At 47.6% G+C, this 16,188-nt stretch overlaps 1 protein-coding gene across 6 annotated transcripts in view; it reads left to right on the top strand.

The window, feature by feature from the left end:
- Positions 1-9,689: 9,689 nt before the first annotated feature.
- STX16 (syntaxin 16) overlaps positions 9,690-16,188 on the top strand; it is a 34,086-nt gene continuing 27,587 nt past the window's right edge. For 3 of the 6 annotated variants that reach the window (XM_087819195.1, XM_016202771.2, XM_016202764.2), the window contains exon 1: positions 9,691-10,466. In XM_087819195.1, the coding sequence (XP_087675321.1) occupies positions 10,335-10,466 (132 nt within the window). In that variant the 5' untranslated portion in view covers positions 9,691-10,334. Of the gene's footprint in view, positions 10,467-16,188 lie in introns of all 6 variants that reach the window. The other 3 variants (XM_016202787.2, XM_016202778.2, XM_087819196.1) reach the window with 2 other exon arrangements.

A 16,188-nucleotide genomic window follows, 5' to 3' on the forward strand; every position in this document is an offset into this window, starting at 1 on the left:
CACTGATGGATGGAGTGAGGGAGTTGTTTTGGACTGAGGTGTGAACCCCTGAACCTGGTACATCATTCTCTGGGAGGCCCAGCCTCCGCCTGCCCTCCAGCTGCCTGTTCCAGGTCCTCCCAACCCTCCTCAAGGGTCTACAAACACCCAAAGCTCACCTGGACTGTCACCATGGATCCTCACCCCTCTACCTGGGTATCCCTCAACACCTTTTAACATTCAAGCTTGCCTTTGGGAGTCACTTCCAACCAAGGCTAAGTCACAGACTTCTTCTGTGTCCCTCTCTGCAAACACCATTATTCCATGTATCTCCTGTCTCTGCAGAGAGAGTCCGATCATTCACCAACAAAATATATCTATTTTTCGCACATGAAAGATTAGCATACAATATATTTTTTTCTGGATCTTGCTTCTTTTTTTTTTTTTTTTTTCTCTTAACACTGTTTCTTGGAGACCCTTCCAAATCAATATACACAGGACTGCTTTATTCTTTGTAACTGCTGCGTGGGAGTCCACAGGGAGAGACTGTAATTATTCAACTGGTCGCTTTTTGTTGGAAATTCTGACCTTTGGCGCTTTCATACTCCGATAAGCCACACTGTGGTGAATATCTTTGCACATTCCTAGATCATGCTTTTGCCCCTCCAACAGCTGGCCAGCTTCTAGCACTCTGTAGGATCCCCTCCAAGGAGCCCCCCTAAATCCTTACTAAGTTAGCCTGGCTCCCCTCTCTGGCTTCCAGGCCACCTGGTGCACACCTGCCCTGTAACACTTACTGCAAGGTGTGCATACGACTCACTTTCCTTGTGTGTTTTCACCTCTGACTCTCCAGCACAGTTCACAGTGCCTGGCACACAGTAGGCATACAATTATGAGTTGAGTGAACTTCAAAATTAAGCCCTTGGCTTTCAGGGGATGCCACATCTTGCTCTGTCCTAATTTACTTCTACAGCCTCCCCTCCCGCGGCCCCTCAGGGCCGGCCTGGTTCGTGGGCCTGGCCCCCTGGCCCTCACCAGCCTCCTCCTGAGTCCCGCAGCTCCAGCTTTGCTCTGTGGAATGCCCACCCCTTCCTGAAGCCCCCTCCCACCCTCCAAGGCCTGGCTCTCCCTCCACCTCCTTCACAAGGGACGCTTTCGCTGAAATATCAATCTCTCCCTTTCCTGAACTGCCGCTGCCTTTATAGTCACTTTGGCATATTTTTTCAAGCTCCATTGCTCACTAATTGTTTCCCGTCTGTTGGTTTTGTGTCCCCAGATAGACCGTGAGTTCTTTGAGAGCAGAGTGTAACTCCAGTGTCTCCTGCAGCGCCGGACTCATGGTGGCTGCTCAGTACTTCTGTATTGGTAAAGCAATTGGCTCCTTCATTGATCGAGTCAGATCTTCACACTGATTGCTGGAAATTGTCCTTGGGACCCAAGGAGGCGCTAAGCATCATGGTTCTTGTGCCCTTTCTAGTAGGAGACACAGGCCATGTGTAGAAGTCCGTGGGAAGTGGCTCTCGCTAGACCTCTACCCCACCCTACTTCAATCGGGCCCTCAAGAGTGGCATCAGGTTTTACTGCTCTGCGGGCCCCGTGGATCTGAAAACATCTTCCCTGTGGAAGTTGCACCCGTGCTGCTTCCCTGGCTCTTCAGGACAAATGGAGCCCCCAGAGAGAGTCAAGTGAGCTTCACCCAGACCCCATGTCAGTCATATTTCCAGAGATAATTAGACACATGTCTGACTCAATCAGTCTTGATTTCCATCAAAAAGATAGGACGCAGGCTGTCGATCCCATCAGGGTAGAATAATTAAGTCACATCTAATAGAGCCCCCCAAAACATTTAAGTAGGTTTGCAACTCAACTCTGGGAGGAAAAAAAGAGAAAGAGGCTAGTGAGACGTGTGTTTACACTGACAATCCAACCTGGGGGCTCAAATTGATTTAGACTGCCGTGGAGGGTGAGCTGGCCTTTCAAAGGCAGGAGGACAGGTGCCAATTGCAGATACAAAATTCAGCTGGAGGTTTTTTTCTCTGTTCTTGGTTTATTCAACCTTCTCATTAGCCCACATACCCCTCAAGGCACTTGGGCTTATGGATGGTTTGGGACTCTGGGGAGCAGGCCCTAAAGGCATCTACCTGGGCTTCTGCTTGGCCCAGCACAGTCTCACAAATCTCCAATCTCAAATCCTGGGCTTTGATTGCAAAACAAGGCTTCCTATTGTGAGGAGCTGTGAGATGCCTCCCCAGCCCTCTCTGATTCTGCTGGGCTCACTCCACTCACACGACAAGGATGCTCCAATGTCTTCATTTGGTTGTGGGCCACGAAGGAATGCCTCCTCTGGCAGCCACTGGAGACTCAGACATGAGTGGGCAATGCCTGCCCTCTCCACACTCCCCGTCTAGTGGAGGAGACAGTCATGAAAACAGAAGACAGGGTGGCATATCCTGCAGGCCATGAATGAACAGGATGCTTTGGGGCTTTGTGCTCTAAGAAGCAACAGTGACTCATGTTGCTTTGGGGGCGTGGGGGGGCTCAACTTGACATCTGAGCTTGACCTTGAAAAGTGAGTGAGAGTTTTCCAGGAGAAGAGGGCAGGGAGGAAGAATGTATTCAAGGCAAATGATATCAAATGTCAAAAGGGGCAGAAACGGTAAGCATGGAGTGGGCCCAGAACGTTCCACAAGGCCAACGATTCCGGGTAGGTGGCTCGAGGGGCAATGTGCACCACGGCCTTTAGAAGCAAAGTTAAAGAGTTAATTTTTTTCTAGTAAGCAGTAAGGTAACAAACAATGTGAGTATCTAATCAGAAGAGGAACATGAGTAGATTGATCTTTTTAGAAAGGTGATAGTTTTGAGACCATCCTGCACCAGGGACCAGCATTGGCTGTGTGGAGACCAGGTACAAGCTGATGTTGTGCTTTTCCAAGCAAAAAAGTTGAGACTAGTGGAGTGGCAGTGGGGATAGAAAAAGGGAAGGACCACTGAGACTTAGGAGGCAGCATCCTTCGCATTCTGGTCATGGATGGTATACTGGCTTGGGCACAGAGGGGCTAGGATGGTGAATGATGCCAAAGGCTCTATTTAGGGGGACTGGATGGCAGTGATGCCATTGCTAAAGGTCAGGAATAGAGGAGGAGCACACCTAGATAGGAAGCCGGTGGCTCACTGCGGAACATGTAGGACATCTGGGCAGCTTTGGGCACTTGGAAGTTGGAAATCCACATGGATTGGAGTGCTCAGAATGAGAGGTGAGGGAGAGGGTGGAGTTTGTGGAGACAGCCTAAGTAGGTGGACCTGAAACCATGGATAGGAGAAGGGTAAGACAGAAAAACAAGGCCCAAACACTGGGGGCCGAGCAACATTTGGGGGCTGGACCACAGAGAGATTACGAAGGAGAGGAATGAGTCACAACCGAAGTTCCAGAAGTCAGAAGAGTAAGTTTCAAGGAGAGCCAGATGGGGACGTGTAAGGATGAAAAACTGGCCCAAGGCAGAAATCTGTTGCATTAAACACCCACCATCCCTCTTCTTGGGTCCAACACACTGATTTCAAAAGGAGCAGACTTGCAGTGCATTTTGTTTGCGTGGCTCTAACCCTCCCACCCTCACCTTCCTGAGTCCAGGAGTGGTCACATGACCCAGGCCTGACCAGCCACAGGATCACTGCCTTCTGGCCACAGTTTAGGGTTTAGGGATAAAACTGTGACTCGAGAGAGGCCAATGAGAGTCCACTCTAAGACTTTTGTTGAAACGGTTGGGAAAGAAACTCATCATTCCTCTTGGGGTTGCTATGCTGTGAGATAGCAGAGCAGAGCTCCCAGATCTCAATTTGTCACCTGCTGGGAGAGCTAGCCTGAACATGAAACCAACACGGGAAAAAAGAGCTGAGACACAGGGACTGTTGTTGATATCATTTACCCTTTGCATCCAGCTATGCCTAGATTTTTTAAAAGTCATTTGGGCCAACACATTTGCTTTTAAGCTTAAGTCGATCTCATTTGGGTTCTGTCACTAGCAACCAAAGGGGTCCTGACCTGTACAAGGCCACGTGGCTATTGAGAGGCTTCTGGTTACAAGAGTGGCGTCTGGAAAAGACTGGAGTCCAGCCCTGCATTTAGACATCACACAAAATACCACAAACAGGTCTGTGGTTATGGTCATAGGAAAAAAACTAAAAACGGATGAGCTGGCTGTGTCTCAATACCTGTCAGCGTGAAAACACAAAGATTTCCTTTATGTTTTTCAAGGGCTGAGTCATACAGGCCAGACCTGGCTGGGCACATCAACTTATTGTTCCTGCCAAGGGAGATGGTTAAGATGAGAAGGTTGATTTATTTGAGTACACATGTGTCAACATCATCCTGAAGGGGGTGCGGGAGAGAAGAAATGCTTTGCTGGCATGAGCTACCAGAGGTCTCTTTCTTGGCCTCAAATACTCAAAACCCCTGAGGTTAGATGTTGTTTGAGTCCTGAAGTTGATTGAGGATGGGCACATGGTAAGATGGGCCCAGGGGCCTGGGAGAGGACAGTACGTCCCCAGTGGCACGGACAAGGTGAGGGGACTACTTTATATGGGGTGGCCTGAGAGCTGAGCCATGAGAAGGAGCCAGGCACATGAATATGCTAGGTAGGAGGGAATGACAAGTGCTAAGGTCTGAGGAACTGTAAGAAGGCCAGTGAGTCTGACACACAGTGTGTGTGAGCAGGAGAGAGGACAATTGTACTATCTGCGCCACCCTTTTGGCTCTTGACCAACTGGTCTACTCTCATACTTAATATATTTAATCTCTCATCTTTCCATCTGTCAATCCACCCATTCATCTATTCCACAAATATTTATTACACCAGATAGTAGGTGACACTAAGTCCTGAAGGAACTTGTCACCAAGCAGAAGAGGGAAGATCTGAGATCTAGGCAGATAAAACCACATGAGCCAAAGCCTGAAGAGGAAAATGGTCCCCATTTGGGAGGGGCCTATTGGGAAGGGCCTTGAATGCCTGGCTTCCATCTCCACCATGTTGGTAGAGCAGAACACCTACATGCAGCACATCAGGAAATGCTGCTACATGAAAAAAAAGTTAATACGTGATTCTGGGATAAATCTGATAGCCTTACATTATAGTCTAATACAGCCAAGTGGTAGCAGGGACCAAAGGCTTAAGGAAAAGTGAGGGAAGGAACACTTATAATGGAAACTATTCCATCAATTAGCTAATTTTTTTCCTGCCAACCAAGAAAAGCCCATCATTAGTTACTGTTAGTGATGGCCTGGTGTAGACAGCACCTGCTTTCTGCTGAGCGTCGCTGGTGTGGGCCAGAGGGAGCTGTTTCAGGGCCTCAATCAGGCAGTGACATGATGAGATTTGCGCTTTGGAAAGGTCACCGTGGCTGCAGGGTAGAGGATGGATGGAGGGAAAGACAGGGTGTCTGTTAGGAGGCTGTTGGAGAAACACACATGAGGAGAACCAGCTTTCGGGCCAAGGTGGTGGAGACTGGTCAGGCTGGGCACAGCCACTTCTACATTCTTAGACATGCCCACTGAGAATTGTCTGGTAAAGAAGGAAGGAAGGAAGGAAGGAAGGAAGGAAGGAAGGAAGGAAGGAAGGAAGGAAGGGAGGGAGGGAGGGAGGGAGGGAGGGAGGGAGGGAGGGAGGGAGGGAGGGAGGGAGGGAGGGAGGGAGGGAGGGAGGGAGGGAGGGAGGAGTCTGGACAACACAAAACAGAGAGAGTTGCCTCTCTGGAGTCCCTCTGCTTGGAAGAGGCATTGTGGCTAAAGGCAGACAGAGCTAGGGAGTTTTCTGAGGTTGGACATACTCAAGGTTTTGAGGAGCTATTTGGGGAGACAGAATCCAAAGTTTCTGTTTCCTCAATCTGGCCAGAATCTGCCTATTATGTCAGATCTGTGCAAATGAAACATTCATTAAGCTTGGGGGCTTTTGCTGCTCATGTTAATAAAAGAATGACTTTTTTTTTTTTTTTTTTAATTAATCCAGGGTCTTACAACACGCTCTAGAAAGGCCAAAGTTCAAAGGTGTCCAGTGGTGGCTGTTTAAACCCCTCTTCTATATAAGAGTACATTGTAGACACATCTGGATTCCTAAGCCACAAAACAAGAATCTCGAAAATGTGCTTGGAGAGTACCCAGTTCCCACCACCATGCCCTACTCTTTGGGGTTTGTCGTGATGCCTTCCAGGGAGAGTGGAGCCAAGGTGAGCTTTGTGTCAGCAAGACAGTTGCTGTAATAAACCATGTTGCCCATTTATGGGGCACTTACTATGTGCTGGGCCCCCGTGAGGGCTTCGTGAGCCCCATCTTATCCAAATGTCTTTACCCAAGGAGGTGAGTCCAGCCCTGTTCACCCATTTTGTATAACCACAAACCTGCTAGCGCTTGAAACCTTCTTTTGCACATGCCATCATCTGGGAAAGTCTGTGTTGATGGTTCCCTGCCACACTGATTAAGATGACAAGAAGACAATGAAACACTTGTCTCCAAAAGTGACTTCTTGGATCCACTGGCAAAATGTTAGAAAGTGGGTATGAAGCCCAAGAAACAGGATACCCAGGCTCTTTGAGCTTGGGGATTATTACAGAATCCTAGCCCAGGCCAAGAATGAGTCACAATGAAAGCTTTTAAAATATAAAACCATCAACCTAGATTTCAATTCCAAGGAAACACATACTTGGCCATGAGGGAATGCTTTAAAAAAAAAAACCAGGCTTAAGCCACTTGACAGGAAAATAAAACAGCCAAGGAACATTCAAATATAATGATTTACACCCTCGCCCTCCCTTCCCTCCCTTCCAATGTGGGTCAGGGCGGATGCGGACACGATCTCTGCCAGTGCGCTGTCCTCTCCAGGCTCCTGCTTTTCACTTAACACTATTTCACGCAGGCAATCCTGAGCAAGGCTAGCGCTGCATGGTGCCGCCTTGGGGTTGCCATGCCAATCTCATGGATTCTTCACCATTTCCCTGTGCTTGGGCTCTGGGTTTGCTTGGGGTGGCTGTTTTGGGAATACGAGAATTTTTCTTCCATTATTTATGTGTGCAAGCACTGTTCATTTCTCTCAAAGAAATGGAAGCTTGATTGATCTCCTAAATGTAAGAACGAGATTGCCCCGCAATAAATATTTAAGACTGACCAGGAAGGGCAACCACCATCTGCTAAAACACCAGCCCAGAAATTACTTTCCCAGGGAAGGGAATGAATGAATAACCGTCCTGTATATAATATTTGCTCAGCACCTGATAGTTTACAAAGGTTTTCACTTATCTCATTTGATCAGCGCAATAGCCCCAGAGAGGTAGACAGGGCACGGATTACAGGGATTATTAAAACCCACATTTTTTCTTTCTTTCTTGGCAGATAAAGGCTATAAAGGCTTAAAAGAGCCACTTGAGGAAGGCCAGCGAGTTTGGGGACTAAATCTCGGGTCTCTAATTCATTCATACACGTATTCAAAAAGCATTTATCTGGAGCCTATTCAAAGCCAGAGGAAATGGCAGTGGGCACCCAGATGACTAAAGCAGGGTCCCTGCCGGGAGGCAGCTCGCCTTCTAGCGGGGAGAGGGCCAGGGGAAGTAAACCTGTCCCTGAGCTGCGGGGCGAGGATGGGTGCTTGAGGGGCAGGAGCCGAGCTCTGGCCGCATTTCCAACGTGATGTTCTCACGAAGCCCCGCTCAGCCGTTATCTACACTATCTGTCCTCCTAAGGGGGACTGGGGGTCCCAGCTGTGTGCCCGGGGTCACTGTCACTGGGGGAACCGTATGCGGTGTGGGGACAGAGCTCCCCCTCATTCGGCACACATGCAAATATTTCCCGGGGAGCTGAGCTAAGCCGGGGGGCCGCCGCAGGCTCCCCTAATTTCCCTGCATGAGATAACTCAGGGTGTCTCTGCCTTTACCGAGGCGCCTTCGCCCCGCCGCAGCCGGCAGCTCCGCAAAGCGGGCTGCGGGTTGTCTGCGGCCACGAGCCGCGGCCCCCGTGCGGCCCCCGCAGGGTGCAGGCGGGGGAGCTGGAGCCCGCGCCCCGCGCCCCGCGCCCGCCCCTGCGAGCCGCAGCCCTTTCCTCGAAAGGAACGCGCGGCGCGGCTCTGCCTCTCCGTTTCTTCTGGTTTTAGGTTGTGCATTTTGATGTATCTCCCGAACACATTTTAACATTTTCAGTGACACAACCGGCACAGAGCCACATTCTCCTGCAGAGAACGGGGCATGGACACAGCGGGTCGCGGCGGTGCGGCCGCGGGCCTGGGACCCGCCGCCCGCGCCCCCCGCGCCCCCCGCGCCCCCCGCGCCCCCCGCGCCCCCCGCGCCCCCCGCGCCCCCCGCGCCCCCCGCGCCCCCCGCGCCCCCCGCGCCCCCCGCGCGCGCTCACTCCGCGGCGCTCCCCTTCGCAAGCCGAGCGTGCTCAGCACACGGGAAACGCTCGCAAAGGCTCGCGCGTGTGTAAAGTCTGTGTCACGCAGGAACAGATACAGGGATCGGGGTCCGATCCCGCGTTTCGGGGCGATTTTCCTTTGGTAAGACCTCGCTTGGGAGCCCCGCCCGACTTCCCCGCGCTGCTCTCGGCGCCCCCGGGGGAAGCCGGCCCGGCCCGGGCGCCTGGCCCCGGGGAGGCTGGCACGGCCGGCTCCGCGACCCGACCGGCTCGGCCCACGCCGCCCTCGGCTCCCGCCCCAGGGGGACTCGGGCTGCCCGCGCCGGTGGTCGCCGGCCCTCGCTCGCCAGCCCGACGCGAACCCGGGAGCCCCGCCCGAATCCCGCCGACCCGGGCCCTGGGCCGCGTGTCTGGGTCGCCGCCCCCCGCCTGGCCTGAACGCGAGAAAGCGCGGCGGGAAAGCGGGGGCACGGGGCCAGGCCTGGCCACGGCAGCGCGCGGGCCCACTCCGCAAGGAAAAGTTCTTGGGGGGGAGGGGGGCTGTCAAAGTTTCTGGGATCTTTTCCACTTGAGATTCTACAACCCTGCAGTGCCCCCTACAGAAAGCGGCCGCCAGGAAGGGCGGGCGCCCCCACGACCCTCGACTGCCACCCGCGGCTCGGCCCGGGCGGCCTTGAAGCTCTAGCTGTTGCTTTTGCCTTTTTTCCCCCCCTTGTTTTTCAGATACATCTTTTTTTAGAATTGGAAAAAAACAGCGAGCGCGAGCCGCTGCCTGCAGTGGAGCGTGCTCGGCCTCCAGAGGCAGTCGTCTCCAACTTTTCCTCTCCCGCCCCAAGTCCGCGCGCGCCTCAAACTTTGGCCCTGCTGGAGCCCAAATTTGCCTGCCGCGCAGCTCCACTCTAACGTCGCGCCCAGGCTCCTGGCAGCGGCTTGCCGCGTGGGAGCCACAGTCCCGAGGCCCGGGCCTGCCCGCTCCCCCGCTCCCCGCGCCTAGGCCCAGTTGGGAAAGGGGAAACCCGGCGCCCCAGGAGCACCCCGGGAGAGGGCGGAGCGCTCCCGCGCCCCGGGGCAAGGGGGCAGGGAGCTCCCGCGCCCGGAACGTTAGGAGCAAGCCTTGTGAACGTCGCAGGGGGGCACTCGCGAGAGACGGACAGGAAGAGGGCCAGGGGGGACGCCAGAACCCGGGACCACAGTACGGAAACGGCCCGGGGCTGAGCTGCACTCAGATCCGGGGATGGAGGGAGCCGGAGAAGAGGAGTGAGGAGGCCGGAAAGCAGGCCCCGCTGCCCTTCTGCCCTCCGGGAGGCCGGCAGCCTGCTGTGGCAGTGGAGGAGCAGGCAGCCCAGAAAGAGAAAGGGTCAGGAGGTCGGGCCTGGGCCTCAGCAGGCTCAGACAAGGCCCAAGAAGGCAGCACCAGGCGTCCTGGAGTTCAGGGCCCTGGCCTCGATCGTTTGCCCAAAGAGGGCCTAGGCCAGTTCCCTAGTGGGGAAACTGAGTCAGACCCAGGCCTCAGGGCACGGCCCAGACGCGAGTGTGAGCCAAGTTAGGGACAGGGGGCCAGGACCCTCGAGGGTCTCCGAGACTAAGGGGGGTAGGGGGCTTCAGGGCTTCTCAGTCCAGAGCTGGATTGGCGAGTTAGACGCTTGTAGATCCAAAGTTGGATTGGGGAGGGGTCTCTGGGACGTTGGCTAGCTAGGCAAGGATTGGGGGGATTTAAGTGCTTAGAGATCGAAGGCAGTCTTGAGTAGGGGGAGTCAGACAATTGGAAAGCCTAGGTGGTTATTTGGGGAGGGGTCTTCGCGGCTTGGCGAAGTGCAGAGCTGCTCCTGTCTGGCTCGAGGTCTGAGGCCTTACGAGAAGCTTCTGTGAAGGGTGGGCCGACCAGGCCAGGCCAAGAGAAAGAAAGTGAACAAATCAGGAATATAAGTGGGCGGGGGGCCCCTGAGAGGGGGGTCACAAAGGGTGAGACATGGCCACCAGGCGTTTAACCGACGCTTTCTTGTTGTTGCGGAATAATTCCATCCAAAACCGGCAGCTGTTAGCCGAGCAAGTGAGTAGTCACACCACCTCCAGCCCTCTGCATTCACGTAGCAATGCTGCGGTGAGTCCCCGGGCGGCCTCTCCGACACACGCGTCGTGTGCACTGCGGCTCTGCCTGTCTGTCTGTCTGTCTGTCTCTCTGTTTAAAAAAAGATAAGAATAATACGGAAATGCAAGGCCTCTTGGCATAACCCTGGATGGGGGAAGAAAAAAACTGTTTTAGGTCCCTGCTCCATCTCTGCCTTGCTCTCTCTCTCCCCTCACTTCCGCCACCCTCCCAATCCCCCCCCCACGTCCCCCCTCCCGTCGTCACTGCACGACCATCAGCCTCCAATTTACATATGTTTTAACCCTAAGATTTGGATGCTCGGAGGCTTTCTGAAGCCTTTTTGTTTCGTTTTGTTTTCACCCCCTCCCCCCACCCACCCCCATACTGAGCCTCACTTTGGTTCTGATGGCCGGGATGCGGGATCTCAGACCCAAATCCTTGCAAATGAACGACACCCTCCCCCACAAGAGGAAGGAGTTTTGTGTTTTTGTTCTTTCTTCCTCTCCCGTTTTCTTTTAATGGCCTCTTTACCCTGTGAATAATTGCTTTACTGTTTTTCCTGGGGGCTAATGTGTGTGAGACTGTAAGGTGCTGGGTCCTTCGTTTTCCATTTCCCAGACAGGAAATTAAGTCTTTCCTTCTATTGGAACTTAAAAAACACACAACATGGTGTATTTGTGAAAACGAACCCCCAAATAGCACAGGTTGTTTTTATTTGTTTGTTTAATTAACCCGCACCTTTCTTTTGCCCAGCTGTAGAATCTTTTATAGGGAGGGCTGGAAAAGATGACTGATGTTTTCGTGTTTGTTTTTGATGAGGGCTTCTTTCCCCTTTCTGAGCCCCGGTTTTCTACTGTTAAATAAGGGGGGGGGGGGGTCTTGGTGATCTAAACAAAACAGTGATTAGCAGCTTTGTAAAATCTTGAATGGAAAAGTGAAGTTATAAAACTAATTTGTAGAGGGGGCTACAGGCTGTAGACAGCCCAGGTTTGACTAGAAGCAGCATTGATGGAAGAGGGAATAAAGTCATCCCCAAACCAGAGTCTTGGGGGTTATATTGGAAATATACAGCTTTGGGAATTGCACACTTATTTCAACTCTTAGGGACTGCATTGCCTTTAATTTTTCTCTTTATGACTGTATCTAAATGCTTCAGAAAAGTATGCCATGTATCTTAATTACTGACAGGATGTCTACCTAGACAGTTTTCCTTTTCGTAAATCACCAGTGAAAACTGCCTTTGGCCATGTTGTTCCTATAGAAAAGCTATTCTAAGCTGTGTGAGCAGTTTTAGGAATAAAATCTCATATACTCAGATTAAAAATCATAACAGGGATGGAGTGTGTTTAGGTTTTTATTTAAGTTTTTGGAGATTTTTTTGCATTTGTAAACTGAAAGAAATGGTATTATACTGAAATTAGTGTAAAATGGAAGTGGGCACTAATTTTGAAAAGAATATTCTGAAATAAGCCAAGAATTAAAGAGTAGAAATTGAAGAAATAAAATTCCACATTGGAACTTAAAAAAACAACAACAAAAAATTCATGTCTCTTAAATGGCTTGACTTTATGTTACCTCATGGGGGGCAAAAACCCACTAAAACTCGGCATTGTTTCTAAGGTGTCAGTTTTAATTGATTGAAAAACATAGTTTTCTTTTTAAATTTTGTAAGATTCAAAACACCCTGAAATATTGGGTAACATGAGACTTTTTTATTATTAATCATCATAATAATGTCAAACCATTTAAAAACCTGGTGTCTGAGACTGGCAGCTTTTTTAAAGTGCATCTCAAAGACCGATTTTTTAAAACGGTATTCTAAGTTAGGCAATTAAAAAATATATAAGCTAAGTAAAATAATTAAAAATTGATGCCTAAATTATACAATTTGGAAAAATAAATATGTAAGAAACATATAAGCTAAGTAAAATAATTAAAAATTGATACCTGAAGTACACAATTTGGAAAAAGATATGTCAGAAAATGTACAGATATTTTTAGGTAACTCAGACAATTTTTTAAAAATAGATTTCTAAGTCAAACAAAATACATGTCTAAGAACATCAAAAAATATTTCTGTATGTTATAGCATTTAAAATGTTATATTCATTAGCCTTACTTTAAAACCTCAGATCAGTATAAGCAATCAGATCTTTTAAAATAGTTCTGTAGTCAATTTGTTATAGTATAGTATGAAGCTAGGAAAATTCAGACAATCTAAAAAATAGGTTTTGCAATTAAACAAAAATGGTTTGCCTAAGTTAGAATTAAAAAGAAAACACATATTTTAATTGTATGCATCAAAAAAAACATGGCATAAATTTCTGAAGTGTTAGGGGTGAAGTATCATATCTTCAGTCTGCTTACAATTGATTCTGTAGAAGCTATTTTCTACACACACACACAAAATCGAAGATAGCCAAATTTTAACATGACTAAGTAGAGGGTACAGTTTTTCAGCTTTCCTAGAAGTTGGAAAAGTGTTATAAACATGTTGGGGAAAAAACCCTTTTCTAACACAATTTTTAAAAATGATTGAATACCTCATGCAACGTTTTTCACTGCATGTCTAGCTCATAAAAATTTTTAGATCTCATTTCTGACTTGTAAGTTTCAAAACTATGTAGCAACTCAAACTGTAGCTGTCAAACTTGAATATAGGCTGGGTTTTAAGTGAAAAGAAATTATTAAACTGACCAATTAATTTTTAATTTTGTTACAGAGGCCTAATGAAATTTTTAGTGGTGAAATGTCAAAATATCACTTATTTCATGTTCTTAACCTCCCTCCCATAAAGGAAACAAATAAGGCAGAGTGGTTATAATTGTCGAGTGTCATAATGAACATGTTTCTAAGGTATCAGTTTTAATTGATTGAAAAACATTGTTTGCTTTTTAAATTTTTATAAGGTTCAAAACACCCTGAAACGTTGGGTAGCATAAGGCATTTTTATTATTAATCATAGTAATAATCAGGTCAGACAGTTTATATCATTTTACATACTTTTCTGTATGCTTGAAAATTATAAATAAAAACTTAAAATATACACGTCATGTTAAAAACATGAGCAAAACAATTAAAAGAAGACAATGTGGAAATATCTAAAATAATTAAAAGGGAAGTAACTAAACTCTAGAGTTAAACTTAATTTGAAAAAATCATAACCTGAAATTTCTAGTTCCTAGTTAAAGAACAAGCTGTAGGAGTTTATTTTGGGGTGTGTGTGTGTGTGTATCTCACACAACTGAAAATAAATGACATCCAGAGCAATAGTTTTTTTGTTTTTTAGTTTTAAACCTGAATTTCCACGTCCTTATTTAAGGAAAAAGCTGTGGAAGTTGATTATAAAGTGGTGTGTATTTCACACACGTCAAAACAAAGCACATCTAAAGCCCTATCATTCAAACATGATTTTTTTTTTTTTAATTTTTATTTTTTGCATCCCAGTTTGAGGAGAAAAACTACAGGCTGGTTGGTGGTGATGGTGGGATTATTGTGGGTGCCTGTACGTGCACACTAAAACAGGTTGGGACAGCTTTCAGGCAGATGTGTCACAGGAGTTTAAGGAGATGTGCAGTGACAAAACCAAACAAAAAGGCCTAAGGGCCAGAAGGGGCCTCGAGGTAATTTGACCCAACACCCCAGGCTGTGATAAACCCCAGGGCCTTTCTTGACCAAATTCTGTGGTGGCGATAAGAAATTTTAGCAATTCCAGCAGCCGCTTGTACTTGCAAAAAAAAAAAAAATCTTTGCCTCAATTAACCCCAACTTTGCCTGTGTCTTGCATCCTGGGGCTCTAGCCCAGGTTCTGGTTCTTCGGGTCTCTTCACTCTTCTGCATGACAGCCCTGCAGGCTTCTTGTTCCCTGGAGCTTTCTCCAGTTCAGCCGTCTCTGGCTCAGACAATGAGGTTAAGTTTCTTGCCAATGAATGAGGTCTAGTTTTTTTGTGTCCTTTTTAAAGTTCAACACCCAGAACTGAACAAAATTCCACTTAATTGTATTCTTGGTTGTATTGATATTAGTGAAACTAACTGTTAAAAGCAAACTGGGGTTTGATTTTTAGACTTTTCAGCAAAATGCAGTTGTTGGCATTTCTCATTCAGTCTGTTTTGGCTTCAGTTTTGGGTCCCCCGTCATAGTTATGCCTCGGGGCAGCATGAAATAAAGGAAGGAGCATTGGACTCTAAGTCCGGGAATTTAAGGCTAAGTCCCACAGCCCTGACTCAGAATGGGTCTTTAGGCAAGCTTTTTAATCTCTTTGGCTATCTTTTGCCTTATTTGTAAACTGAACATTGAGTTAGGTGTTTTCTAGTGGCCCTTCGGATTCAACAATGCTTTCTCTAGTTCTGTTTTAATGTATTTCTCCTGACCAAGACACACAGTCTTAGATTGCCATCTGAAGAGGAGAAACCCATAGTCAACAACAGTGCTGTGCCTCTTAGCCCATTGTTACGGGCAAAAATCCTTAGAAGTAGCTCCAATACTGTGCAAAAGTAATTTTGAAATTATATCAGCCAAATGCATGTTTTAAGGCAGCACCTCATTCAAGCAGCTATAGACAGCTTGGCTTTAAGAAGCTGAAATGAATTTACAAAGTTAAATAATCATTCAAAAAATATGTAAGGTCTTGAATGAATGAATGAATGAATGAAAAGTAGATGTGGGGTTGCTGTTCTGATCTGATGAGGTGCTGTGTAACCTGTGCAATTTCCTTTGATCTTCTGAAATGATCTAATGGAGGAATTGCAGCTACTTTGTTAGTGTTTACTGCCTAATCTATTCTCTGCTTTAAAATAATGCATAATCTATAAATGGAAGCTAGAGTTAATTGGTCTTAGATTAGTTTGCAACTAGCACATTATTTTTAATAAAGCATGGTGTGCTTTAGGGGGAATAAAACCGAAGGATTAACTATGATTATAAGAAACCTAAGGTCCTTCTTCAATCTTGACTATGATATTATTAGTTAAGATTTATTGAGTGTTTACTGTGTGCCTGGCATTGGGCTAAGCCCTTTCCATGTGCAGCCCCAATTTGTCCTCATAGAGCTGTGTCAAGTAGTGCTGCTATTTTTCTCATGATACAGATAAGGAAACTGAGGTTTAGAGGAGTTGGGAACCTTGCCCAGTGTCACCCACCTAGCAGGTTGGGGAGCAGGGATGAAACTCGGGCAAGCCTGGCTCCAGAGCCCTGTGCTGACCTACATGGTGGGCACCGTAGCTCTGGCTGTTTTCTCAGGGCTTGTGCTACAGGTCCTGGAAAATGCAAGACCCATTGTTTAATTTTTTTTTTCTTACCATAGGACAGCATCTTTCTTCATCTCACTTTACAACCATACATTGTCCATTTTAACTTGCATATTGAGGGTTCTCAGTTTCAGTCCAGGCTGAGTCTGTTGGAAAATTAGTTCTCTGCCTTTAGAATCCAAGTATGAAATCATTGTATATTTCTCTTTAGATCTGTTTGCTTTTTTGCTTCTAAAGATTCCATTTGAGCAGTGAGGCTTACTTGAGTATAAGGGTACTTTGTTGGATAAAAGTGAAGCAAACTTTTATTTTGGCAGGAATGGAAATAAAGTAAATATCACTATAGCATAGACCTGTATTTCCAACTCATTTTACTCAACTTTTCCAGACTTCCTGAGTAAACACAGATGGGTTTCCACTTATTTTTCAGTTTTATGTAGAAAGTTCTTTAGACTATAAATTCCACATGCTACTTGGAGTTTTCAAT

This window comes from Miniopterus natalensis, chromosome 7 (genome assembly GCF_054644295.1).
Source record: "Miniopterus natalensis isolate mMinNat1 chromosome 7, mMinNat1.hap1, whole genome shotgun sequence".
NCBI lineage: Eukaryota > Metazoa > Chordata > Mammalia > Chiroptera > Miniopteridae > Miniopterus > Miniopterus natalensis.